This window comes from Cupressus sempervirens, chromosome 6 (assembly GCF_028749045.1).
Source record: "Cupressus sempervirens isolate cs-2001-9-10 chromosome 6, ASM2874904v1, whole genome shotgun sequence".
Taxonomy (NCBI): domain Eukaryota; kingdom Viridiplantae; phylum Streptophyta; class Pinopsida; order Cupressales; family Cupressaceae; genus Cupressus; species Cupressus sempervirens.
Window position 1 is genome coordinate 510225593 of NC_143123.1, and position 27088 is coordinate 510252680.

At 36.7% G+C, this 27088-nt stretch overlaps 1 protein-coding gene across 1 annotated transcript in view; it reads right to left on the minus strand.

Annotated features, from left to right (window-relative positions):
• Window positions 1-6997: 6997 nt before the first annotated feature.
• Window positions 6998-27088, minus strand: part of EMB2759 (embryo defective 2759) — a 38517-nt gene continuing 18426 nt past the window's right edge. The window contains exons 3-4 of the mRNA XM_089788733.1: window positions 10768-11169; window positions 6998-7787 (exon numbers count right to left, since the gene is read on the minus strand). Coding sequence (XP_089644859.1) covers window positions 7385-7787; window positions 10768-11169 — 805 coding nt within the window. The 3' untranslated portion in view covers window positions 6998-7384. The remainder of the gene's footprint in view (window positions 7788-10767; window positions 11170-27088) is intronic.

The following is a 27088-nucleotide window of genomic DNA, read 5'->3' on the forward strand; positions in this document are numbered from 1 at the left end:
ATATTACTTTATCAAGATTGATGATATTTTTCCATTCTATTATTAGTCCCGCAAACTAAAGTTTTCTTCTCGTTGTTATCTATTAAATTTTTTTTATTAAAATGAGATTTTATTATTTAATTCTTAATTTATGATTGGTCAGTGTTGAGTTTCGTAGTGGTCTTTTTGTTTTCCTATTGAAAAAAATTAAATAATTTATTTAGGAACATTTGGACATATGTTTTGATTAAGTAAAAACAAGTTTTGAAAGGACCTGAAACCTTGTACAAAGGGACAAGAAAGATATAACAATGAGGATCTTAAAACCACTGTAGGAAACCACCCAATAAACTAGAGGGACACACTGAAGTTCCCCACAAGAGGGAAAACAACCCAAAAAATCACAAACCATCAAGATTGACATTTTGGTCCAATCTTTTGAGAACGTAAAGACATATCAAATGAATGTTTAGAAGATTTGCCTTTTTTCCCTTTAATTGATGTCCAACCATCCTCCACCTTCCCTACCCTTCTTCCAATCCCCAATAACCCCCAAAACCCTCGTAAAAGCAGAAGCGCCAGAAACAGTTTTCTGGACAGAGTTAGCAGCATAAAAAGGGACATCAACATTCTAAATCAAAGCCGCCAAAGGGACAACAATCGAATCAACAAAATCAGCATCAAGAGAAGGGTCAACAACAACATTCTAAGTCAAACCCATCATAGAGACATCATTCGAATCATCAGAGATAGAAACAAAATCCTCAGCCAAAGAGAGATCAAAATGAGAAGAGCTATCCAACCCATCCACATCCATGGATACTTTCTGAACAATATAGTGATCATTTGAAACCCCCAACCACCAAGAAGGTGATTTCTTCGATCTAACTTTGTAAGAGGAGTAGCACGTAGCGAGATGGTCAATTTTATAACATTTCCTACATCTGAAAGGAATACCCTCATAATTAATAAGTTGAATCCAAGAACCATTTGGAGAAGTCAACTTCAACTTTTTAGGAAGCCCCTTGGAGACATCCATCTCCACAAGGATGCGAGCATACGTCGTCCTATAGATATTGGAGTAAACCGAATCAACCAGCAAGAAATCCCCAAGGGCATCCCCCACAGCCTCCAAGACTGAATCCAGCCAAAAGTGAAGGGGAAGATTCAACAGCCTTACCCAAAGAGGAATCTTATTAAAGGATTCAGTAGTCGGATACCAAGGTTTGGCCATCAAAGGGAACCTTTCCTCCCAAGAGAAACCACGACACAGGATGGAATTGCTATCATCAACATTTGCAAATTTCACAATAAAAAAACCCTTGCCATAGGGTAAATCTGAATTAAATCCAAAATGATTGGTTCCCAATGTTTGGAAATCCAAGCATGCAAATTTGAAAGAGGGCCAAAAACCCCTAAACCGAAAAATAGTAGGAAGAATCAAAACATTTGGAAATATGTTGAATAGTGCACATGCTAGGAATCATTAGACAGGTGCTTGTATTACTAAAATCATTTGACAAGTGGTGGTAGTATTGTGCGGAATAGTTGGTTATCACAACTTTTTCCAATGTTAGAATGGTGAGGCCCTAGTGTATGATTCATATTCACTCTATATAGAAAGAATGTACAATTTAAGAGTTAGTAATTGAATTTTGCTCCTAAATTTTTAGAAAGATTTTGTATATGTTATGCTCTTCTCATGAAAATCGATGAGCTTCCTTGGCTCTAAATTTGGCAAGATTCAATTTTTCCATTTCCACATAGAAATAGCTTCAATTTTTTACTAAAATGTTCAATGTGCACTTTCTAGCATTTTTTTAATTAATTTAGAAATATGTAGTAAATTGTGGAATTTGGTAAATATCAAGAATGGTTGAAATTTAATCTATAAATTTGGCTAGAAATGAAGGCCAAAAAATGCAAGACTTACAAGCAATATTACCAAGCAAGAGGACAATAGCGGGAGGGTAAGGTTTTCTTCTAATGTTTGTTATTCACATATGCACCTAGTTCATATATAATCATATGCACCTAGTTCATTTCTGATTACAATCCCTACTTCACTGGAAACTATCTTTAGAAATTATTTGTATATAACAAGTCATATTTCTCAAATGAATATTAATTATTACATTTCTGAGATATTTGTTGGAAATGTTTATTAATCTTAAGCCTACCATTGCCACCTATTAGAGGAGTAACTTTTAAGATTGCATTCAGATTTCATAAATTTCCATGTGTGCAATGAGGCGATTGCTCTAGAGGAAGGAGTTTGAGTAGTTCTACATAATTAGTGATCAAGTGTAATTGCATACAATTTATAATTAATGTGAAATTTAATTTCTATAATTAGTTATTTTCAAATAGATGTCTTTATATTTAACAGACGTCTAACATTACATGTCTTCAATTATATGTTTATGTTTCGTTTTTATTTTATATGGGCTTATTTCTATAAATGGAAAATGAAACTGAGAGATTGTTCCCATTGATTTGTGTTTTTTTTTCAAGATGTATAATTTATATAGCTCATGCCAAATTCATTTGATCCTAGTCATTAGTGAGTTGCGAATTTCATTTTTCTTTGGCATGGAATTTTTTTTTTTTTTAAATCAGAAAATTGACACATATTAAAACTCCCTGAAAATGCACACAACTCATAGGGAAGATCAAATATGTAGTTGCATGGAACAAAAATCTAAAACTATGAACCTAAAACCAAAAGAATAAGTTTCTTAAACATTTCTAAGGCTATTTTAATGATAAAGGACAGCGTAGCAGACAGGGAAAATAAGGGACGAAAATAGAAAATTAAATTTCAGTAAGGACAAACCTTAAAAGACTCGCAGATAGAAGAACTTAGACTTTTTAGTGGAAGATATAAACAAGTTTAATTGATGATACCAGCTCATGCACATGAGAATGTTTTGTGTCAAATGGAGCATATTGTATAACTATCTTACAATTGTAATTGTAAATTGTAGCACAATATAATAAATTGTGTCATAATTGTTCGACAAATAAAAATACCCAAAGTTTAGAACTTCATAATTCCTAAAGAAGTACAAAACTAAACTTAATATAATTACTCTCCACCAATCCGCAAGTCTCTAAGTCTTTGGCTATAGTTCTCTTGGCCTCTTAATCAAATATTTAATAAAAATGTCATTTGGACTACATTTAAATCAATCCCAATCTCAGGCAACATTGTAATCTGACCAATTTTTTATTGATTTATCTCATTTATCTTACTTCTGACCATTTTTCTTTTATTGATTTATCTTATTTGAAATACTTTTGAATATGGTGGCCATGATGAATATTTTCAAGCATGACATTCTTTATCGTCAATTCTTTTAATTCCAACTTCTATATATCTTGTTTGAGAATTTCATTATAAATTTATTAAAACAAGAGAATTTTACTAGGAAATTTATAAAACAAAAATATGAAGCGTTGAATAACAATGAAGTGCTTTAATTGATATTTTTTCTAGCTCTTTACTATTATGTCTCCATAAGTTAATATTATGTAAATGCATATCCCACGGATTTACACTAGTTAGAAGTAGAGAAATTTAGGTGTATCCTTGATCTAAACTGCCTTTGAAGGTCCTTCTCTAATAACAATTCTTTTGTAGGACATTTTATAATGTCTTTTCTAAAGGTATTTGATGATTGATTGATGAATTAACTAATATTTATTTATCAACATGCCATGCTTTCAGACTCTCTTAGACAGCAAATCAAATAGATATTTGGTCCTCATTTTAGAATAGGCGGGACTCCAGCTGCAGCAACGCAGCTCTTGTTAAGTTTCAAGCTTAGATTTGTCAATTTTCACGTATACAAGGAAAGTATCTATCTTCATCTTGTTTGTTCATATTGCTTTATTGTCGAATTTCAAGATTCGAAGATCAAAGAAAATGGCTTTCAAACGCATTTGTTATGATAGAGAACAAAGTTCATATTGTAAACATGGTGCTTAGTCTGCAATACAGTATAATCATATTCAGTCCAAAATTTTGCAACCCTTTATGAATATTCAAAAAATAACAGCAACACATATATAGGCACAAGCAGTGTAGCTGATCAACGTTAACAGTTAAAACTAGAGAAGATCTATATAGTATAAGGAGCTGAAAATAGCGAAGGTTTTGTGTTTTCAAATAAAATTGTGTTTCTGTCCATCCTTGATTTTGTTTGGCAAGGGAAGGTTTTATTAGCACTGACCTTGGCATTCCATTTAAGTACATTTCTTTGAGGCATTCGGTCAAACAGATGAGAAGCACTGTCTATGCTTGTCCATTTCAAATGCATGACTACGAGACTACCCCCAACTCATCGGATGAAAGTCACCCATCATTTTTGCTTTGCAGATCATCTAAAACCTGTTCCAACACTCCCATTTTTGCACAGGCTTGGAGACCTGTAAAACAATGACTCTCCTGTGAGGTCCCATTCCCATTTGCCAGGGCGAGAATAGCATATGAATGTCAAGCAGCACGGGAACAACATTTGAATTTGACCTCGGTTTTTTCACGCGCCACAACTGCTGACAGTTGATGACTGACCACTCACCGTAGCGACAGTGTTCACTATTACAGAGTGAAGAGGCCCACAACAGCCACCAAAGCAGTCGGCTTTGAGTGCTGATTAAGCCCAGCCAGGCACATAGTGGCAGACATCAGAGGGTTTAATATTCTTCAATCTATTTAACAGGTGCACCAAAATCTTCTTATTACACTTTCTAGGAAATACATTTATGTACATTGTACTGAAATGCTCATTGTGGAATAAATTTGAATTCTGGCAATCAAAATTGAGTTTGAAGATAAATATACAGCCTAATTGTGTCACCCTTTGGAATAAAATAAATGCCGCAATTTACATTGATTTCGAAGCTGTTTTTACGGGATTGCTGAATTATTTACGGGACATTACAAACATTTCCTTTTTTTGTTAGCCTGTGTTAATATGGTCCAGACTCCAGATAACTCGTTCTTTCCCACTTCTAATCTTTGCTCTAGTCTTTTACTGTTTGTTTGGACTCTATTAATAAATCTGAACATATTGCTCTCATCACTGTCTCTGTCCTATGTATTTGAGAAAATCTTTTTAACATTCTCAAGTTACTTTCTCATAACCTTTCATTATATTTTATTTCTGCCACTTTGTTATTGCTCTTTTATCATCATGGATGTTACACAGTCAAACCTGTGATATTTGCATTTGTCTGTTCACTGTTCTATTAACTCTTGTTAGACTCTCCTTATCGTTTTATTTTTCAACTCCCTTTTCTCTTGGTTCTTTTTAATTTTAACTCTGTGTGTGTACTTTCTAAATTTGGTATAGTGAACTAGAATTGGCAGTTCTTGACATCCACAAGGCAAGAGATGGTTTATGGGGCAGCAGAACCTGTCACATTTGGTTTCATTAAAAACTGATCTCCTGCCATTCAATTTGATGCTAACCCTCCATTCTCTCAACCCTCTCTTTGCTAAATAGATCTTAAAATAAAATTGCTACTAAAATACTTGTGTAGTTGACCTAGACGTCAGCGTAAGCTTTATATTCCAAAATAACATGTTTTCCCCTTTCTGCTACACAAACTCTCTCTCCCCATACCATTTGTTTTGCTTTCCTATCTACTTGTTTCACATTGAAGACAAAGTGAACCAATCCTCAACTGAGCTATGGAAACCTTTGCTCTCCAAAAAGATACTGATCTATAGAAATGACAGTTGCACATGTCAGAAATTGAGTAAAAATTATGAACTTCCATTTTTTTACCATTGGACCCTTCAACAACAATCTAATGATTTGTCTTTCACAAAATGCTTCTTAATCTTTAGGTTTTCTACCTTGCCTTCCCTCACTATTTTCAGTCTGACTGATTATGTGTATTACTTAGTGTGTATTCTTCATTATTTTTCCTTTACATGCTTATCCTGAGTTTACAAAATCATGAGTAATAAAAAACTGTCACCTTCAACAGGCAAGAAATTTAGGTTGCATTTACATCATCTGTATAGCCTGTTTAAAGGGTGCAGGTGTTTATTTCAAGTGTGTATACTAGATGAATAGGAAAAACAACCCTAATTAAAGATTCTTTGAGCCTCTACCATTCCCAGACATTTGCTAGGTTTAGCATTTCATATTGTCCAAATCCTAGTGGGGGATTTTGGAAAAATTACTTAACAATTCTGTGGAAATGTAAAGAGTGAACGAGAGACACTTAAGCTAAGAGCAATATATGGGGCTTTCCAATAATATTCAATTTTAAGTCTGATTTTCTAGTCTGTTTAAAATGTTGATTTTGTAATGGGAAATATATTTAGAAGCTCAACGGTCATCCCCACTTGCTCAAAGTTTAATCTCACCATACGAACAATCTAAAATGAAAATAGACAATATAGAGAAGGCTTCTTCAAGAAAATAAAGTGACCATTGAAAATCTGCAATCAAGTGTTAGCAACCATCAACAGCTACATGATGAAGTGGATTTAGTGAGGAGGCAACAGTGCTGATGTAGAGAAGCTTCATGTTAACTGAACCCAAGCACCAAAAACATGAACAAATTCATTGCAATGAAACTGGAGTGGAGGTATGAATGCAAAACCTTTTTCCCCACATCTTTTAAGTAATTTCATGTTAAAAAATTTGAAGTTTAGGATTGATTTTCATTTTAAAAAGACAACCAGTAATTCTATAAATATGCAGCTTCTTTCAGATAGGTTCAAATGTCTTGGGCCAATGACCACCTTGAAAGCTGTAATTCGAGGTATTATCCGTTGATACAATTTAGCAAACTTTTACTCCAATGCCCTTTGTAGAATTCACTAGTAAGGACACTGCTCTATGAAGGTCAGCACTCTATTTGGCAACTACTGTGAACATAAAATAACCTCAACAGAATAAATTGCATATAAAATTTGCTTTGTGGAGAAAATAGCACATAAATAACAATGAGAGCATGGTCAAATAGCAGCACACAATAGAAGCCCTCAGTCATCTAATTAGACGCCAATTTGTTGGTATTGATTTATGCAAAAAAGGTTGAGCAGTGCTGCAAAATTGAAAAAATATTTCCATCAGATATGTTGCCTCTTTTCTCTATGAGCTCGCACATTTTGAACTGCATCAGATTCAATTGCCTTCTGCATACACAATTTCCAGGCATAGCTAAAGACTGGTCACTCAGAATTCAGGCCTCACAATTAAGTTGACAAATCCTGCTCCTAAAACTACGCTTAAGACTGGTCACACAGATTCAAGCCTCATGACTATGTTGACAGACCTTGCACCTAAAACTATGTGTGGTCGTGAAAGAGAAACTTCACAGCACCAAAACCCATACAACACATCCCCCATTTCCTTCAAACATATGCTAAACATTTGAATCAGAGTATCTTCTTCAAGAATCGCTTAACTTGGCGCCACTTGATCCACCAATAGTCCATATAATCATAAAATTCATCTGTTTTCAGCACTTTATATTCATTGAACCTCTCCCTCCAGACTTGTATGAATTTCCCACTCTGGATGTAGACTATACGTTCAACCCATCTAGCCTGTAAAGCTTGCACAGCTAGTACACGATTGTGCATTGCCTCCATGAATTTTGCAAGTATTTTCCTTCCAATAGGCACAATATTGATTGTAATTTGGACACACAGATAATAAAGAGCCAGAAATGACTTGATAAGAGCAGCCATGAAGAAAGGCGCTATAAGCCATAAAGGTAGTAGATCACTTGAAGCCCCAATTCCATAACGAACCGTAATAGCAAAACACCATGTAAGACTGCACAGAGACAAAATGAATAAGTATTAAACACTGGCCATTGGATTCTAAACAAAAATTGCAAACAAGGATGTGGAGGAAAAAATTTCAGGTAAAAGGCTCTTATAAAGAACAGATTTCCCTTTTATGCATCATAAATAGCTATCATTTCCAGGTTTTAAAGGCTTGAGGAGACCTCAAAAAGCTCTAATCTTCTTCTGACCATTAGAAAGTGTTCTAATCATTAAAAATGAGTATGCACATACTATACCGGTCAAAACATCAGTCAAGTAATAGAAATTAAAATTTTGTAGAGATATGGTTTAGTACTCAAAGCTGTGTGGGAGAAAATTTAAGCAAACGAGAAGTTTTATATAATAGTAGATTCACATAACTAAGCCGAATTGTGTGAAAGCTGAGACTCCATTTTCATCCAGTCAAAATTGCAAGTAGCTAAAACATGTCAAGAATCAAGATGATGTTTCACATTCTGTTTTTCAGCTTGGTGATGTGCAGCATGTTACTCATTCTCAGCTTACTTAAGCAAAACATATATCATAATTTTTGTATTGAATAGATTTGAACTCAGCACCATCAAGTGCTTACAACATGACTATGCCATTACACCAAATGTCCTTTGACACAGGTCAGTCAAAAAAATCGATCAATACCACATAGGTCTATGCCAACTTAAGTGAATGCTAGCTTAACAGCTTTGGTGGGTCCCAGAATATGATAAGCAATGACAACTCAAAAGCTCCACAAGACCAAAAGATTTCCTATATATCATGATTCATTTGGCTTATTAAGTTATTTATGATTTACAGATGACTGATGCCAAAATCATTTGACAATAATCATATCAATATTTTTTTATGATGGCAACATTCTTTGGTTCTAAGTACACCATTTTAGTCATCCTTGCTATGAGATCCACTCATCTTTTTTCTACACAATAGCTACCACATCAGAAGTTTACCATAACATTATTTGCGGTACTATACAAGGGTTTACCAATGCCCCAGCTATAAAAGCGGCTTCCTATGATACTATTAGTTCGAACTGTAGTGACATGCATATTTTGAGTTGGAACTGCTACCGAACTGTTATTTCCACCGATCTTGCTGAAGCAGAAGTATGCAGAGATCTATGAACTTCAAATCAACACTAGTAGAAGTAATGTTGAGAGTCAATATAATGCACGTAGGACTTGGGTAAACTCCTGAGGGTGATGACCACAATGTCCTCTTCCCCAATGGCAAGCAACTGATCACACATTTCTTGAATCCTATTCAGGTATTCCTAGAGTGATTTCTGCTCATCCATGATAAAAGAAAACAGAGTGTTCTTGAGAAAGCAGGCTTTTCTTTTGTCTGAAGTCTCATGAAGTTTCTTGAGATGCTCCCATATCTTGGCAACTATTTTGCCAGATGGAATTTGAGGGAGCTGATCGTCAACTACGGAAAATTTCAGAGGCATCACCATCTCCCAATTATTTAGATCCCATGCATCCTAATTAGTACCAGTTGTAGTCAAACGCTTTGCAACACCCAGAACAATCTTATGATATTCAAAGATTGCTACTATCTGCTACTTCCGTGTGCCATAATTCCGACCATTCAATCTTGAATTGGTCTTGAGCAGGAAATTTTAGTCAAAGATGCCATAGCATGTTTTTCAATGAAAAAGTGTGAAAATTTGTGACGGCATGTACTTTGAGGCAAAAAAAACGGAAGACCCAGAAAAATTGAAGGGGTACCCAGAAGAGAGCTTGAAAAATCAAAAAAGAATATGTTGTCATCCGCTGGCTCGAAAATTGATGCACAAAAAGCGAGGCACCCAAAAAAACAGACAAAACAGTTGAGATGTCAAAAAACCCACCAAGAATCTGTAAAATATTTTTTATTCAATACAAAAAACTTGGGTTTCAACCAAAAAATGGCCCTAGCTACAAAAAAAAATGGCAGAAACGAAGAAAAACATCTTTTCTAGGTCGGATTTGAGGTGTGCATGAAGAATAGAAGGTTGGAAAACCCTAAGCACCTCCAGCAATGGTGATTGGAGGCTGCAAAAAACCTCAAAAAAGGAAAAAATGGCACACGGATTATAGAGCTTCAAAAAAACGATGATTTGAGCCAAAAAAAAATGCCGTGATTTGCAAAGGTAATAAACTATAAGTAGGGTTGCAATTTGCAGCAGTTATGGCACCCAAAAAATACTGCCCAACAGACATGACCAGAGGAAAAACGACCAAAAAAAAATGGCACGATTTTTCCAGACGTGAGCAGCAAAAAAATTGCAGGGATACAAACGGCAGTTGTAGAATAATGGCCGTTAGCAGCAGACAAAAAACCTAGCTTGAAGCAGATTGCTAGAAAAAATTATCTCAACAAATATTGCTCTGTTAAGTTCGAACAAGAAATTTAAATTTTTTTCAAAAAAAATTCTGAATAGTGGCTCTGATACCATATTACAAAGTAACTGGTAAAATACTTGCTTGTTATTAATAATGATCAATATATCAATATATTAAAAAAAATGAACAATGTTTCCTTAGGAAACAATTGTAAAGAATAGAAACATTCCATTTTAGCTAATAGAAAACTAACAATTGAATATAGGCTAACTAAATATTAGAAACATTCCAATATTTACAATAGATTACAAATAGATAACCATTAGATATTAATAGATGTTATCTAATATCATTATAATTTTAAGGTATTATTGTTGCTGTGTGGATCTGTCGGATTTTAGAGCATACTCAAACATGACAAAGCTTAAATCCTTGTATTTACAAAATAGAGAAAAGTGGAAGGTGTTTATTTTAGTGCAAATAAAAATCAACTACTATGCTTTCCAAGGAAATGAAGAATCTTAAAAAAAATTGAACAACATGATTCTAGCCCACATCTTGTCCTTTCCCCTGACAAAATAGTAAAAGGGTTGCTTCAGCATTATTATTGGGCTAAACAGTAAATCACTTGGGTTTCAAACTTACGTTATCACCGCCGGCCACTTGACCCACACTTCAGAATCCTGCCATAACTTCATAATGCGATGACCAAATTCCTCCTCTCGAAGTTCCTTCACAATCTGATCTCCCTCTAGCAATTTCAATCGGGCTATGGGCTTTTGTAAAATTTCGTTAGCTCGTAGAATAAATTTCTGGTCTTGCAGCTTGCTGAACCAACCTGGAAATCTGCATAATGTCCTAAAAGAGTTTTGTTTGATCTCTTTCATTACTTGCCAATCAGAGGATAATGATATTTGGGGAGGTTCCGATTCTGGATCTTCTGCTCCACTAGAATCATCTTTTTTAGTAACATCTCGAAATGCTAAAACCCTAAAACATTGATTTTTCCCTCTGTAAACAGGTCCAGCAGCCATACGGCAAACAAAGCTGTATTCACAATCAAAGGTCACTGAATAATAGTCAGTATTCAGAAAACAAAAAAAATATCATGAGGAAAACAATTATAGAATCATTGATTTGGTGATACAGGAAAAATCACACAAAAACACATTGAACAAGGTAACTTTATTTATGAATATGTTGTTCAAGAAGCCTTACAAACTTAGTATAGGTTGAAATTTATGTTTCCAACATCCAAAGGCCAAAGATATAAACTTACAAAATACAGTAACACTGAAGAAAAAACTTTAAAATGGCATTAAATATTAAATGTATTACTTGTAGACATGTCAATGGTATTTCTCATGGGATTTATTTCCCATCAATCTCTGTGACATTTCCATACACATTAGTTTTACAATCACCTAGTATATATCCAGTGTATCTCTCCCCCACGTGCTCTCTATTATTCTTATAAGTCTGATAATTACGATACTGCCCTATAATCTATCAACAATCTGATCATGTTACATAAAAAAGGATTTTATTGTTTTCAAAGTATTTTCCATATGTGCCCTTGATTGTATTTAGAATCCAGATGCAAGTATTATTCTTTATTAGTTTATAACTTTTTGTTTGTTTGTGCATGCACATAACTTGGTGCATCCATTTACTGAGGCCTTTTATCCATCACCTGTTAGTGTAGCAAAAATTTTTGTAAAACCTTTAGTGGCATACTTCAGTCTCAAAGGTGGTTACTTTTGTTTATGAATTTGCCTATATTTCCTAGGTTGACTCTGTTTGAACCCACTTCCTAGGTTGACTCTGTTTGAACCCACTTTCCACCTACTAACCCCAATTGATAGTGATCAAATTGAATACATACTAGCAGATGGAGGGTAAACAGAACTCCAACAGAGAAGCATCTCTTCGACTTTAGGGTATCTTATTTTTCGAGGAAATAATTGCATATGGGATGAAAGCTGATTGACACATCTAGTTACTAGATCTATTTGGTTTCCACAGGAATGCAGTGCAATCAATTTTATTACCAAGTGTATTTCTAGCCTATGAGTTCAACATCAATCTTACAGGAATCAATGTCTTAAAGTAGACATAAAAATTTGTGCAAATGAGTTGCGCTCATAGCTGCCACCAAGCAGCAGAAACTAGCGCCGGTAAGTCATTTTAAAAAAGAAAATTATTCGTATATCATAATATCAGTGTAACACAGGTATTGGGGGACATCAAGACAGAAACAAAAAGTGCTTCAATTTGGGGACGACAGAAAGGGGTGGGAGGGGCGGTTGGTACTGTAATATACTTATACATTTAGGACTTGGAATGCTAGTTATGAAATGTTGTATAACAATATAAAAACTAATAATACAGAATACTTGAACATAGCAAAATTGCAAAATACCCATATACATGAACATTAAGCATTGAGGTTTTCATTTTGCATAGTTACCAATTACTCTTTAAAATTAGAACTACTAGCAAATAGTAAAATAATGATTTATATCATATAAAAAATATCATAAAGATAATTACAATGAGTAGCATGATATCAAAACAAGTAAAAAATCAGGTCAAAATGTAGTGATAAGGCATCTGATCATCCCCCAAGGCAAACTCCTCATTACTGGAACTATTGGACTCCTCACGATTAAGATCCACCAAAGGAACCCCAATCAGCCCTGCATCTCTAGCTGCTATAGTCTTATCTTGAAGGGGGACAAAGATGTGCAGACATCCTCAAGACAGTCAGACGTCATGTGAATGTTGGCCTGTCCCCGCATCCCGGCAGCAGCTTGGTGGCAGGAAGACAGTGGTGGGGGGACAGGGGGCACTAAGTCCCCATCTTGGGGACAGGGGGTTTAGGGAGGGGGCAAGTATTCGTGTTACACTGATATATATACTCCGAGGCAGTACCGGTCACTGTTACTACCTTAGGGGGGACTACCTAACTTCCATCACTTGGCTTTCTGCTACTATTAGTGCTTATTCTCTATCCGTGAGGGTATTTAAGGCCTAGGTATATATATATATATATATATCATCCAATGTTTTTTAACCAGCGACGAGTTATGTGGATATTAACTACCCACAAGCTGAGTCAAGTCTGGGGGGTTTTCATGACCCGGCCAGATGACCGACAGGTCATGAGCCATGACCTGCATGGCTTGCAAGTCATGCCATATGACCTGCATGGCTTGCAGAAACTGCGGGTCATGCCATATGACCTACATGGCTTGCAGAGCCTGCTGGTCATGCCATATGACCTGTTGGGTCTGTGGGTCATGATCCATGCCAAGGCAACCACACAGGTTGCCAATAAAAAATAAAGATAGAACACTTACTTTTTCCTTTTTTCTTTTTTCTTTTGCATCACTGATCCATCCAGCATAAATTGATCCAGAGTCTGAATCGCTCACTGCATCTACCAATCTTGTCTTCACTGAGGAGGACTATGAGTGGATTGTATTGGAACCCTAAATTTTTGCAAAATTTAGAGTTCCAGATTCCATGCCCAGAAGCAAATTTTCTCCATACTATCATGTGCATCGTCTATGATCAAATAGGTGCTTCTATTTTCAACTTCCCAAAATAGCTGTTAATACATATGCCAAGTGGTGGATCTCCAGGTATGTATGTGTTTTACAATTCGCAGATGCAGAATCATTTCAGGCAAGTACTTTTAAATCATAATTTCTTTACATTGGGGCATTCTTGTATCGATCTGATTGTTCTTATGCATTCTATGTACATTCATATGCCATGAAAATTTACAGATTCTTATGATATTCTTTGATATTTTCCCAATTAGACTGATGTCATTATTAAAAGAATAGTTAACTGCAGTTTTTCTCCATGTACAAGATTGAATGATACGAACATTTGATAGGACATTGGTTCTGTCCGATGTAGCCCTAAAAGTTCATCCCATTGGGATAGAATTTAGGCAATGGCATGGAACCCAGGCACTGGAATAAGCAGTTTTGATCTTTGAATCGAACTATTTGGACTTCTCTGGAATTATACCGATGAACTTTTCATTATAGGAAAAACTTACTCCAATGGCATGCAAATGAACCAAGGTTGCAGAACAATAGGAATGACATACTCCGATAAGTTGCACAGGAGTTAAAAATACAAAATCGGCAAGATATACACCAACAATGGAATCAACAGGCAAAAAGTTGGGATCGGGACAACATACCTCGAAAGGCTCATTGGGATGGTAATACACTATTGGAGAAAGAAACTAGAAATTGCACCGACCCCCGATGGATCAGTCAGAAATACTTACACCAATGGAAACCCCAAAATTCAAATGATAAAGAAAGATTAGTGGAGAAATCCTCCCTGATAGTAATCATCAGAATAGCTCATGTAGTCAGCCAGACAAAGTGAACACTTCTCCGATACCTGATGGACTTATCGGAATAACATATGGTGAAGCAGTAAAACTATATCAGGAGATCTTTTGGCGATGATCAGAATAGCTTTACTCTGCGAGGAGACAAATTTAAACATACTCCGCACCCTATAGAAACATCGGAATAAGTTATGCCATTAAGTAGAGAAAAAGAACAGCGGGATATCTGATGCCAATGAAAATGTTGAACACAGTTATACAAGACCATTGGGAAAACAAGTGTCGATTAGACAGACTGGACATCAGAATAAGCTATACTGATACAAGAACATCGGAATAAGATTACATAAGCAGAATAACAATTCAGAAACTACACTGATACTTGATGAGATCATTGGCTCAACCTATATTGATGGCACCAAATGAAATATCCCCGACAGGATATTTGCCTCTTAAACACCAAAATACTAAAACTTCAATCGAGCTCTGTCCTTACTGAACTGAAAACACTAAGTAATTATACTGGAGAATGATTACTGAAAGTACTTGACATGAGATTTGAAAATTGCTCCAGCGATCACAGGTCATTCCCTGCAACACTCGCGATGGACAGAATAGTGTGCCTGCTGCTTGCAACTCTTACTAGCAACACATTTAACAGCCAGAAATTGTGTATGTATGGCCTATCACAGGCCTCCTATATTGGAACGCGGCCCTTGTCATTGCACACAGCCATTCACGAATGAATGCAGACTTCTCCACAAGCAAAAACCCACCTTGAGAATGTTCAAACGCTACCATAGAATGAATCGGCAGACTCTTAAATGCATACAAATTCCCCCAATTCAGATTTTTAATGTAATGAGATTGGATCCTTGGCAACAGCTAATAAATTCTTCAATCAACTCCGAATTTCCCACTTTCTGTCGCCGTAGATGCAGGATCACTGGAAGGAATCCGTTGATGTTCCAGGGCCGTTGGGAGAAACCCGAATCAAAAGCGTGGGACTTGACCTCCGTTTTTCGGCTGAGGGTGTGCGGACAGGAGGACGGGTTTCCTTAAGAAGTTTCGCTGATTGTCTCCGATCTGTGCCTACACTTTCCTCGGCTCGTACTGTGTCTTTTTGTAGATCAAGGGACTGGGTTGGCGTTTTAAACTTCCATGTAGACCAATTCGGAATACATTGGGTTCGATCTGGATTTACCCCATCAACAACACTGTTAGAATTGCCTTTAGAAGGGACCCCGTGCTCTGTGCAAGATAAGCCGCCACCAAGTGTGAGATTTGTGTGTGACCCGTAGTCGAAGACAATGCAAATTATATCACTGAGATAGTGGAGGATTACTGTCGGATTAATATTGGAGCGGTGGCTTGAAATTGAGCAGGTCTTTAGAGCCGCAGCGGAGGTTAGTTCACCTTCATAAACCCCACGACTTCCCTTTTTCCTACTGATCTGTAAACAATGAAAGAGAAGATGCCTACCTTGAGAGAATTCGGTTCAGACTTTGATTTAAACAGGAATGCTTGCTGATAAGAAGTCCTCCGTTCTTTGAACTTTAAATGCTTATGCAATTTATATATTTCCAATCGTTGCTGATACGGATGGATCTCAATCTTGGTTGACAACGAACAAAGGCGGTCCTATATTGCAGCTATCTCTATTCTACAAATAATTCACACAATATTCCTTCCACGTTGGCCCTTGGCCACAGATTTCGCTCCGATGAAATGACTGCGGCGTCACCTCCAATCTGCAATAATTCAGATGATATTTCACACCCTCAAAATTGCGTACCAATTGAGAGTTATCGTTCTCAATGGCCAACTGTGACAATTGCCGAAACCCTAGGTTTCCACAATGCACCCGTGATTGAATCACAACCTGAAAACAAAGAGAGATAATCAACTGCCTGATTCGAATGGAGCCCCGGGGTGCCTATTTATTCTTTTCCCTCCATCCTCTCCAGAGACTTCTAGAACTTTTTGATCTTATCTCTTAAGTGACTTTATTAAATACTCCAAGTCACTTTATTAAATATAAAGTTACTTATTTAATAATTATTTATTTAATTAAAATAACTAATTAGTCGTCCTTGGACAACCATTAATTAAATTAATTAAATCGAACTGTCACCAGAAAATTGGGGACATGACACCAAAAGAGTGGAAATAATAAATATTGGGAATAAAGTTGAAATTTTATCAAATATTAAGTTTTACATTCAATATTTAACTAATAAACATTTGAAATTGAAAATGATGAAAGTGGATTGAAAGTGAATTTTTGTAAATTATTTTGGAAATTAATTAAATATTGGAACTTTTTTACATCCAATATTTTTTTAGGAGGTCGGAAATGTTTAATTGCCAAAATATTTAATTCCAACCCATTCGAGTGCACGCATGGATAAAACTTGTCAATGAAGCTAAAATACTCAAAATAGCATCTCTCACAAAACAATAGAAACTTATCGGACAAATAGTAATTTTTGTAAGAGAATATTCTCCGGAATAGAAACCTGGAAAAAAAATTAATGCAGTTGCCCAAATTTAACTAATCACTAATTTAGCAAGGTCATGGATCGAGTTTTTATATAAGAGAAGCATTCTCATTTCACTTTCACATCAAAGAGTCAGAGAGCTAAAAGTTGAGGTGAAGATTTTGGAGAATTTAAAAGAGTTTGTGAAGAAGCTTTCGAAGAAGTGTGATAATTTAGAAAGAGAGAGAGAGAGAGAGAGAGAGAGAGAGAGAGAGCGTATTGAGTTCGTAGAATCAAGAAAGAAGCTTTAAAATTCAAAGGTAAGAAATTTATAGTAATTTTGAAAAATCAAAGGGAAAGGCTTGGATTTCTTGAGGAGATAGAAATTCCCTTTCTAGATAGAGTGGAGATTCTATAACAAATTTTCACACTTCTCTTCTCCAAAGACAAATTTATTTGTTTTGTGAGGGGGAAATTTAATCTGCTTTCATTCCTCGCATGTGCTTATGTTTTTTAATTCTATTTTGTAGGAGGTAGAATGGTGGAACCAGGAAGAATGAGTGTGTCATTGGCCTTGACCAAGAATGAACAAAGGGGATTATACTCGTAATCAAGGATTGTTTGAAAACGGAAAAATGTGGGTGACACAAATCTAGGTGGTCTTGATATCAATGAATTCAACAAGAGGATGATCGGGTATAAAAACTACAATTTGATATACTTAGCCACTCAAATTGTCAAGAGTGGGATCGTGGTTGCAGCTGGTTTTCTTCTAGCTTTCCAACATGTAGAGTTGATTGTTAAATTCTTGAGGCATTACAATTCAGAAGAGAGAACTATCAGAGACCCAAATAGTGAAGTGTTGGCAAACCTTTCTCCACTCGAGATTGTGCGCACGATTGGAATCCCAACATACGAAACAATGATAAAGAAATCAAAGGGGTGAGTAGAGTTTCAACAACTAGGATTGACCATTGTGATGGTGTGATCAACCATAAGTGGTTGCAAATGAACAAAGCTCACTACTCCAAGTTACCCAAGCAGCTGGCATGGCTAGACCTCCAACAAATGTACAATGATTTGATCATTATACTAAGTAGGGCATTCAAGATCTCACAATCCTACGCGGTTGAGCCATGGATTATTAGAATATCATTATATTACTTTAATAGTCACCTTTTGTATATTATGTAAATTAAGTAAATAATCTTCTTAGGTTTCATATTAGAAAAAACTATCTATTTTGTACTTATTAAAAATTCTTTATAATGATTTCTTTGATCATTTGTTAATAGTAACAATACAACACATAATTTACAATTTACTTATGTAATATGGTATCAAAGGAGATTAATATTATTCAAAAAAAAAAAAATTCCTCATTGAAATGATTTGCTAAATAAATTCAAATTCCTTCTAGTTTGCCTTCGGAACAAAAAAATCAAAAGCCCAACTAGGGTTTTCACATCATGATTAATGCCATTGTTTGCAACTCATGAAGTCTACTTTTTTGCATCCTGCACAGCCTTTTTCAACCAAAATAAGGGCAAATCATGTCGTTTTTTGGCTTCAATCCTGTGGTTGATCTAATAAAAAATGACCCTCTTTGTTGTCGTTTCTTGTTGTGACAAGCATCTTTCTGCCATTTTTTGCAGTTTCCAGCAGCAATCTGTCATTTTTTTAAGCTTTCTTAAATCGAGTGGGGTTTCATTCAAAACTCTCATTTTTCATGTCAGATTCGAACTCTAATTCTAGATTCTTTGTAGCTGTCTTGAGATCTCAACTAGCTCATTGTCAGTAGGTGTCTAAGTTTTTATGCCTCAAATTCTATACCAACTGGGATTTTATTCTGATTTTAGATTCCTTCTAAGTCTTTTGAAATCTCTTCTAGGTCTTTGTCGGATATTTGGGGGGACGTCAGAATTTTTTCTCAAAATCAGTGTCAATCGTACTTCATTATTTTTAAAGTCTTTATGTACATTTGCCTCTATTTTTGTATCGGTATTTGTGTTTCAAATTATGCACTTTTGCCTCTTCTTTGATATTTGTTTTTTGTGAATTGGGAAATGTGCAAGCTTTTATCACTGACCAACTTAATGTTGGAGGGCAATCAGAGAATCAACAACAAAAATTATAGCACCTGGGAGCAGCTCATGTTGACAATCTTCAAATATCGTTGCCTTGATACACTTGTTTTGGGATAGACTCATCCTACCATAGTCTATGTCAACCGAGACAAGTTTGCTGACCGGAATAGAGAATTTTTTATGCTTCTCAAGCTCTCTGTCACAAATGATCAGTTGCCTTGAATTACTTCTGGCAAGTCAGCAGCAAACATAGCAGCATCTAGAGTTGCATGAGACATCTAACAATAGTCGAGCATTCTTTCTGAACAACCAGTTATTCTCCATCATGATGGATGAATGCATGTTCTTCCTAGAGAATCGCATGAACATCAAGGACATTTGAGATCAACTTGAAGCTATTGGTCAAAAAATAGAAGAAGATATGATAGTCATCACCTTAAAGAGTCTACCTAAATCTTATGAGCTCTTTATAGAGACTATCAACATTACTTCTACTAATGTTGATCTACAATTTCAAGAGTTGTGCACCAAAATTCTGTAGCAAGATCGTTAGAAACAACAGTTTGGTAGCAATGCCATCTCGTCCTCCTCAGAGCAAGCTTGTTTAGTCAAATCCTATCACAAGGATTAAGGAAAATCTCAATACTCTTAGTCATCTTAGTATAAGAGCTCTAGTTAGTCTCAAAATGGTTCAAAGAAGAAGCTGTTGTATAACTAATACCACAAATATGCCATTTGCTCAAGGATTGTCGCAGTCAATTGGCTTATGTACAGTGGGAGCAAGGAGGGTCATAACCTAAAGCTTATGGTGTTGCATGTAGAAGTTGATGAAAGCCAACTTCACAGCTCGCCAAGATCACCTGCATGCAAATACCCTGTCGAAGAGAAACTAAAGAAGGAAGAGGTGGAGCTTGGAAAAACTAAACGGACTGAGAGAGAAGATATTGCAAAGAAAGAAAGATGTATGGCTATACAATATGCCTTGAAAAAATGAGTTGAGAAAATACAATGAGAGAGCCCGAATATAAAGGCCTCAAGGAAGCTTGTAGAACAAGCTAGAAGATGCTAAGAGAGAAGGTTGACAACTAAGCAGACATCCACAAAAAGTGGAATGTCCTTGATCAAGGTGAGGAGATAAGTATGACTTAGATAGGAACAAACTTCCGTGTTGTCAACAACTCCTAAACTACAACTATTAAATAAATGCATTAACCTAAGTAAACTTAAGTAAAAGCATAAATAATTAATAAATAATTATTTACTCTAACACCCCCCCTTAAGTGCAACTTAGGGGAATGCCTTAAACTCACAAAAACTAAGATGAAATACAAAATGGGTCCCCGCAACAAGGCCATGTTAGGTACCCATGTACAATGCAAAGAAATGCAACCTCTAAAAACGGGAAAACAGAGAAAACCACATGCGAAAAACCCTCCCCCAAAAAGAGGTAAGAAAACTTAGTGAAGGACTGAAGAAACCTCCAACTCGAGGAATGTCCCAAAAAATAGGAACAAGAGAAGAGCATGAAGAGCATCACTGAAGCATGAAGAAGTTGCAAACTGTCAGAAAAAAACTGTTGATCTGAGTAACCTCCACGGAAAATATAAGGCACGAACCGAGCATGTCTATATGGTAGATGATCCATCTCACCGAAATGCATAGGTAGCTAGCAACTGCAATCGCCTAGTATATAGGGTCAAAAATTGAATACATAGTTCACACTATCGAACAATCGAACCAAGGAAGCATTAGAACAACAGAATAACCCCCCTTAATGTAGACGGGGTGAAATGACAAGCAACTAAAAAAGTGGGCCAAAATCCTCTAAGAAAGAACCAAGAACAACGAGAGAGAGGAAGAGGTACAAACACCTATAAAGGCACATGTCACCGACACTTTCATGGGGCTAATGTCGTGGAAGGGATACTCACTTGACAAAGGAAGAGGGCACAAAAATGGCAACAACTAACCCCCCCATGGTGCTTTATAAAATAGTGCAAGTACAACTGTCTCAAAACAACGTTCATGAACCCAAAATGCAAGAGTGGCACTTTATCTCAGTGCGTTTGCATAAAGATGCTTACAAATGATATCAACAATTATCAGAAAAGGAAAAAAGCTTATACAAAAGATAGTATAGCCCAAAACAAAAGATCCCATGCCATAATAACGATCCTCAGACCTGGAACACCCAAGATATCTACCATAGAGCAAAAACACCAAAAACATGATACAAAGAGCATGGGGCAAAATCTAAAGGAAATGTCAGCATTTCTAAAAAAAAAAACGGAGCTGGGACGCACAAAAAAAGTTTGCCGAAGTGAAAAACAGAACTTCGGACTTCAACTGCAAAAATGGGCAACAAAACTGCATCAAAACTTGAAAATACTCACCAATGTCTCTATCTCGAAACCAGCTTTCCGACACTTCTTTCAAATTGGAAAAATACCTCTGTATGCTCAAGTTATGGCCAAAAAACCACAAGTAGATCAAAAAGGACCCTGGAGAGACTGTAGGTGTGATGATGGGGTGTTGATGTCAACAAGTCACTCATTAAAATTGATGGCCAGGGGGCCATCGCAGCAAAAAAGAGTGCCACGTGGCATCCACATTGCAGGAAGCTAATGTGGCGGGCTGATGTGGCAAGGGCCACGCAGCAAGTACCAACGTGGCACCCGCAGGTTGGTCCAACTAGCTGCAGGTGGGTGGAGCGGAGCGACCACAGGCGACTGAACAGCTGTTAGGGGCAGAGAAGTCCGGTGTAGGTGGCGGACGCTGGGGGCGTCGTCGGAGGGCAACGGGCCGGCCAAGCAGCAATGGCCACAGAACAGCGGCCAAGTAACGGCTGCCCCACAGTTGTGGCGACATCCGGGCCGAGCGCTGGTGGTGCGGTGGCAATGCCGAGGTGCGCCCGACGTTGCTAAAATTTTGTAAAAAACACGCAATAAATGGGTTTACCGGTCTGTACAGCCTCCCAAACAAAACAAAATTTGCCTCCCGGATCAACTTTCTCCAAAATCGAAAATTTTTATATGGATCCTGACTGTAATGAGCCTTCTGAACTCAATGGTAGCATTTGTTTAAGCCCAAAGTGCTCCGAAAAAACGCTCTTCCCCCCAATTGAAGAAAAAATCACAAACAAACTAGGATTTGTGTCTTTAAATTGCGGCTTAAAAAATCCTTCAAATTGGAAGCAACAAGGAGGCTCTCATATCATTTAGAAGTTGATGAAAGCTAACTTCACAGTTTGCCAAGAGCATCTGCATGCAAATAGCCTATCGAAGGGAAACCAAAGAAGGATCCTGACTGTAACGGGCCTTCTAAACTTAATGGCAGCGTCTGTTTAAACCCAAAGTGCTCCGAAAAAATGCTCTTCCCCCCAATTAAAGAAAAAAATAATAAACAAACTAGGATTTGTGTCTCCGAATCGTGGCTTCAAAAATCCTTCAAACTAGAAGCAACAGGGAGGCTCTGATACCATGTAGAAGTTGATGAAAGCTAATTTCACAGCTTGCCAAGATCATTTACATGCAAATAGCCTGTCGAAGGGAAACCAAAGAAGGAAGAGGTGGAGCTTGGAAAAACTAAACGGACTGAGCGAAAAGATATTGCAAACAAAGAAAGATGTATGGCTATACAATACGCCTTGAAAAAATGAGTTGAGAAAACACAATGAGAGAGCCCGAATATAAAGGCCTCAAGGAAGCTTGTAGAACAAGCTAGAAGATGCTAGGAGATAAGGTTGACAACTAAGCATACGTCCACAAAAGGTGGAATGTCCTCGATCAAGGTGAGGAGATAAATATGACTTAGATAGAAACAAACTCCCGTGTTGTCAACAACTCCTAAACTACAACTATTAAATAAATGCATTAACCTAAGTAAAAGCGTAAATAATTATTTACTCTAACATTGCGCACACACAACAGAAAGAGAATGCCTTTTATGCCTTAATGGCTAAAAGACCCTATAGACCATGTGAAATATTTTGCCTGGTATATAGGTTTTTCCATATGGTGTTTCTCAAAGTTTCACTTTATAGGCATGATTGGTTTACAGATTTTTCAACCTTTACTAAGTCATTTTTGGAGGAGGTGAACACAAAACTGTTGTCTGCAAGGGCAATGTTCAAATACAGTTTGCTAGGAGGAATCTCATTTTCCTCAATGTATACTACATTCTTGGCATGGAAATAAACCTACTCTTAATGAATTAGATCATGCGACATTCTCCTTAGCTTCATGTGGTATTTAGTACAAACAAGTGTTTGATTGTTGTTGTGCAACACATACTACTGTAGTTGTTGGCATTGAAGATCATAGTCTATATAGACTTGTGGATACATGTGATTCTCTTGAGCATGTCTTCGCAAAAAAATCATCTTCTATCAATAGTCTCTAGCATCAATGGAATGATCACCTGAACATTCATATCTTAATTAGCTTGTTCAAGAGGATCTAGTTCTTGGCTTACCTAGGATTCAAACTTAGAACCATCAAGTTTGTGGAGCTTGTCAAGTTGCAAAGCACCACAGGATACTATTCAAGGATGGTGACTCATGCTGAGCCTCAAAAGTAATGCAATTGGTTTGTGTCGTTGTATGTAGTCCAATGAATACATCTTTTGTTACCAGTGCCAGTTAACCACACCTTACACTCCTCAAGAGAATGGCATTGTTAAATGTTGAAACCGCGTTGTCACTAAATAGCTAGGTCAATGATGGAATATAAAAGTGTTCCTAAGAGATTTTGGGCAGAAGTGGTATTCACTATAGTCTATCTCCTTAATCAGTCTCCCACATAGGTTGTTAAGGGGGAGACTCTTGAGGAAGCATGCACTGTTTGCAAGCCTAGGATCAATCATCTGAAAGTCTTTGGCTCTTTGGCATATGTTTGGATTCTAGATGCCCAATGCTCCAAGTTGGATTAAAAGAGTCAAAGCTTATGTTCACATGTTACAGTGACAGCCACTAGACACTGAATAATTGATGTAGACACTTATCACCTTATCTTTAGTTATGATGTTGCCCTTGATGAAGAACGAGGACCTTAGTTGGATTCCAAAAATCAGAAACTTATGTTCATAGTTTACAAGGAGAACCACAAGGCTTACTAACCGATTCATATAGACAGTTATTGTCTTATCTTCAATCGTGATGTTATCTTTGATGAAGAACAAGGACCTTTTTAGCCTTCCTTGCCTGTACAGCATTATGGGTATCAACCTTTCAAGTCTACTAATTTGGGTGTTTGTCTTCCATTTGGTTCACCTAATGGGAGGGATGATGCACTACCTAAATTTCCTCCAGATGATGTTCATCATTCCAGATCCTGTTCCACTTATTCTTCATGCATCTAATGTTGGCTCTTTTACTCCTCTGTCTAGATGGCAAGCCAAAACCATCAATGTTCTCTATCTTGATGAGCTTGTCGAGGGTAGATCTTCCGAAAGTAAGAGCAAGAAGCAAAATGCAATCAAGTTTTCTTTCATGGCCAACATTCATAGTATTTTTTAGCCTCAAAAATATACTGAGGCTAAAGGGATTCCTAAGTGGGAAAAGGTTATGGAAACTGAAGATTATAGTCTTTTGAAGAATAACACGAGTCCTTTATGATTTTCCTCCAAGGAAGAAGCCCACTAGTAGCTACAAATGGGTCTATAAAGTCGAAGGACAAAGTTGACAAAACCCTTGACAAGTACAAAGTTTGTCTTGTTGCTAAGGGGTTCTCATAGAAAGAAGGCATTGACTATGAGGAGACCTTTGCTCCTGCAACCAAAATGAGTACCATAAGGCTCATTCTTGCCTTAGCAACTCAGTTTGGTTGGGAAGTCCATCAGATGGATGTTAAGAGTGTCAATAAGTTGCACAAAGAAGTCTATATGACATAGCCTCCTAGTTTCAAGGTTGTTGGAAAAGAACATCACTTGTGCAAACTAGTGAAAACACTCTATGCCCTAAATCAGGCTCCTCAGGCTTGGTACATCAAAATTGATAGGTATCTTTCACATAATGGCTTTTAGAGGAGTCCATTTGATTCTACTTTGTATGTCAAACACACTAGTAGTGATATTCTTCTCCTTGTCTATGTCGATAACCTGATTATCAGTGGTAGTTCAGCATTTTTGATCGATCAAATCAAACAGAGTTTGTGTCAATCCTTTGACATGACAAACTTGGGACTTTACAATATTGTTTAGGTGTTAAAGTTTAGCAAGGTGGTATCTTCTTTTCTCAGTATAAGTAATGCTTGTAATCTGCTAGACAGGTTTAGGATGCAAGACTACAAACCTGCATCCACACCTATGGAGAAAGGGCAAGAACAGATAGCCAAATCAGATTCACCTGCAGTAAATGAATCAGCATTCAAGCAATTCGTGGGCAGTCTCATCTACCTTACTATTACTAGGCCTAATCTCAGTTTTGCAGTGAGCTGTTTTTCATGCTTCATGATAGCCCCCAAGGCTGATCATTGGGTGGCAGCAAAGAGTGTTCTGCATTATGTGACAAGCACTTTTGATTTTGGTATTTAGTATGGGAAAAGTCACGATCCTAGAATTATTGCTTTTACAGACTCAAATTTGGGAGGTTTCGTTGTTGACAGAAAATCAATATTTAGGTATATTTTTAGTTTGGGATATGATGCAGTCACAGGGACTAGGAAGAAGAAGCAAGTGGTGGCTCTTTCCTTGATGGAAGTTGAGTATCAAGAAACAATTAAGGCAGCTTGTGAGGTAGTCTGGCTTTGGAGGATACTTTTGGACATGCAGATATATAAAGCAAATCCTTCTCCATTTTACTGTCACAATAAAGGGGTGCTCAAACTAGCCAAGCATCCAGTCTTCCAAAAGATAACCAAGCATGTTGACCTTTATTGCCATTTGATTTGACAATTGGTTGAAGACGTATCAGTTCAGTAGTTGTATGTTCCAACTGCAGATTAGACAACAGATATTCTCACCAAGTCTCTATGCCCAAAAAGGTTTGTAAGCTTGAGGGGGAAACTTGGTGAAATTGATAGATTGCCATTAATGGAGGGTATTAGAATATTATCTTTATTATTTCTTATATAATGGTCAATATTGTAACTTGTGTAAATATTCGATACTTTCTATTTTACAATTGTTTCATAATAGAAACATCATCTTTGTACAACCATAAATAATCATTTGATCATTCAAGTTTTTACCAAAACAATATAATCACTTTTCACATTTTGTTGGTTGTCTAGCTTGTTTTACTTTATTCTAGTTATTACTTTGGACTTTTGTCTTGATTCTTGTGCCTTAACTGTACTAGGCGAACATGCACCATGCTAACGTCCTACACCCGTGTTGCCATCCTCGAACCACACTTACGTGACACGTTCGAAGAAATTAGCTCACAAGTTTCAATAGTGATCTCTGAAGTGTGAATTTCTGTTTCCAGTAATCAAAACATGATTATTTCTCGGTAGCTTATAATAATTTCAGTTTCTTACAGTCCATATCTTAGCTACTTAAAGGTCTTTTATCACCTAGTCGTCTTGATCCCCTAGCTCATCAAAGCACACTAGTTGAAGGGAGGTGACACAAGGGGTAGTTTGTCACTTGAGATTTTAAACAGTCTTGAGATCAATGAAGTTTCCCTTCTCTGCACTGAGAACATATCAATCCTTATCCTCGTCAAATCATCCAGGATTTTTTGAAAGGCATGGGACAACCTAACCCTAAGGAATTTGATCTCAATGACCCACAATAAACCTATCTTTTGCTTCGGAACCAAAGTTTAAAGAAAGAAGGGAAACTAAGTACCATCTTTCCCCTTAATCATAATGCTTAGAAACCAAAGGCAAGAAAGTGCTAACTTCTCCATATCCAAATCGAGCTAAATTAAGTTGTTAGTCATAATGCTCGGACAATTGAGAAAATCTGAGTTTGCAAACTCAAAGCAGAGAATGGAAACATTATTAGCAACTTTCCTGCATTTATTTCTGCTCAATAAACTATTAAAACATAAATAACAGTTTGTTGGATACGGG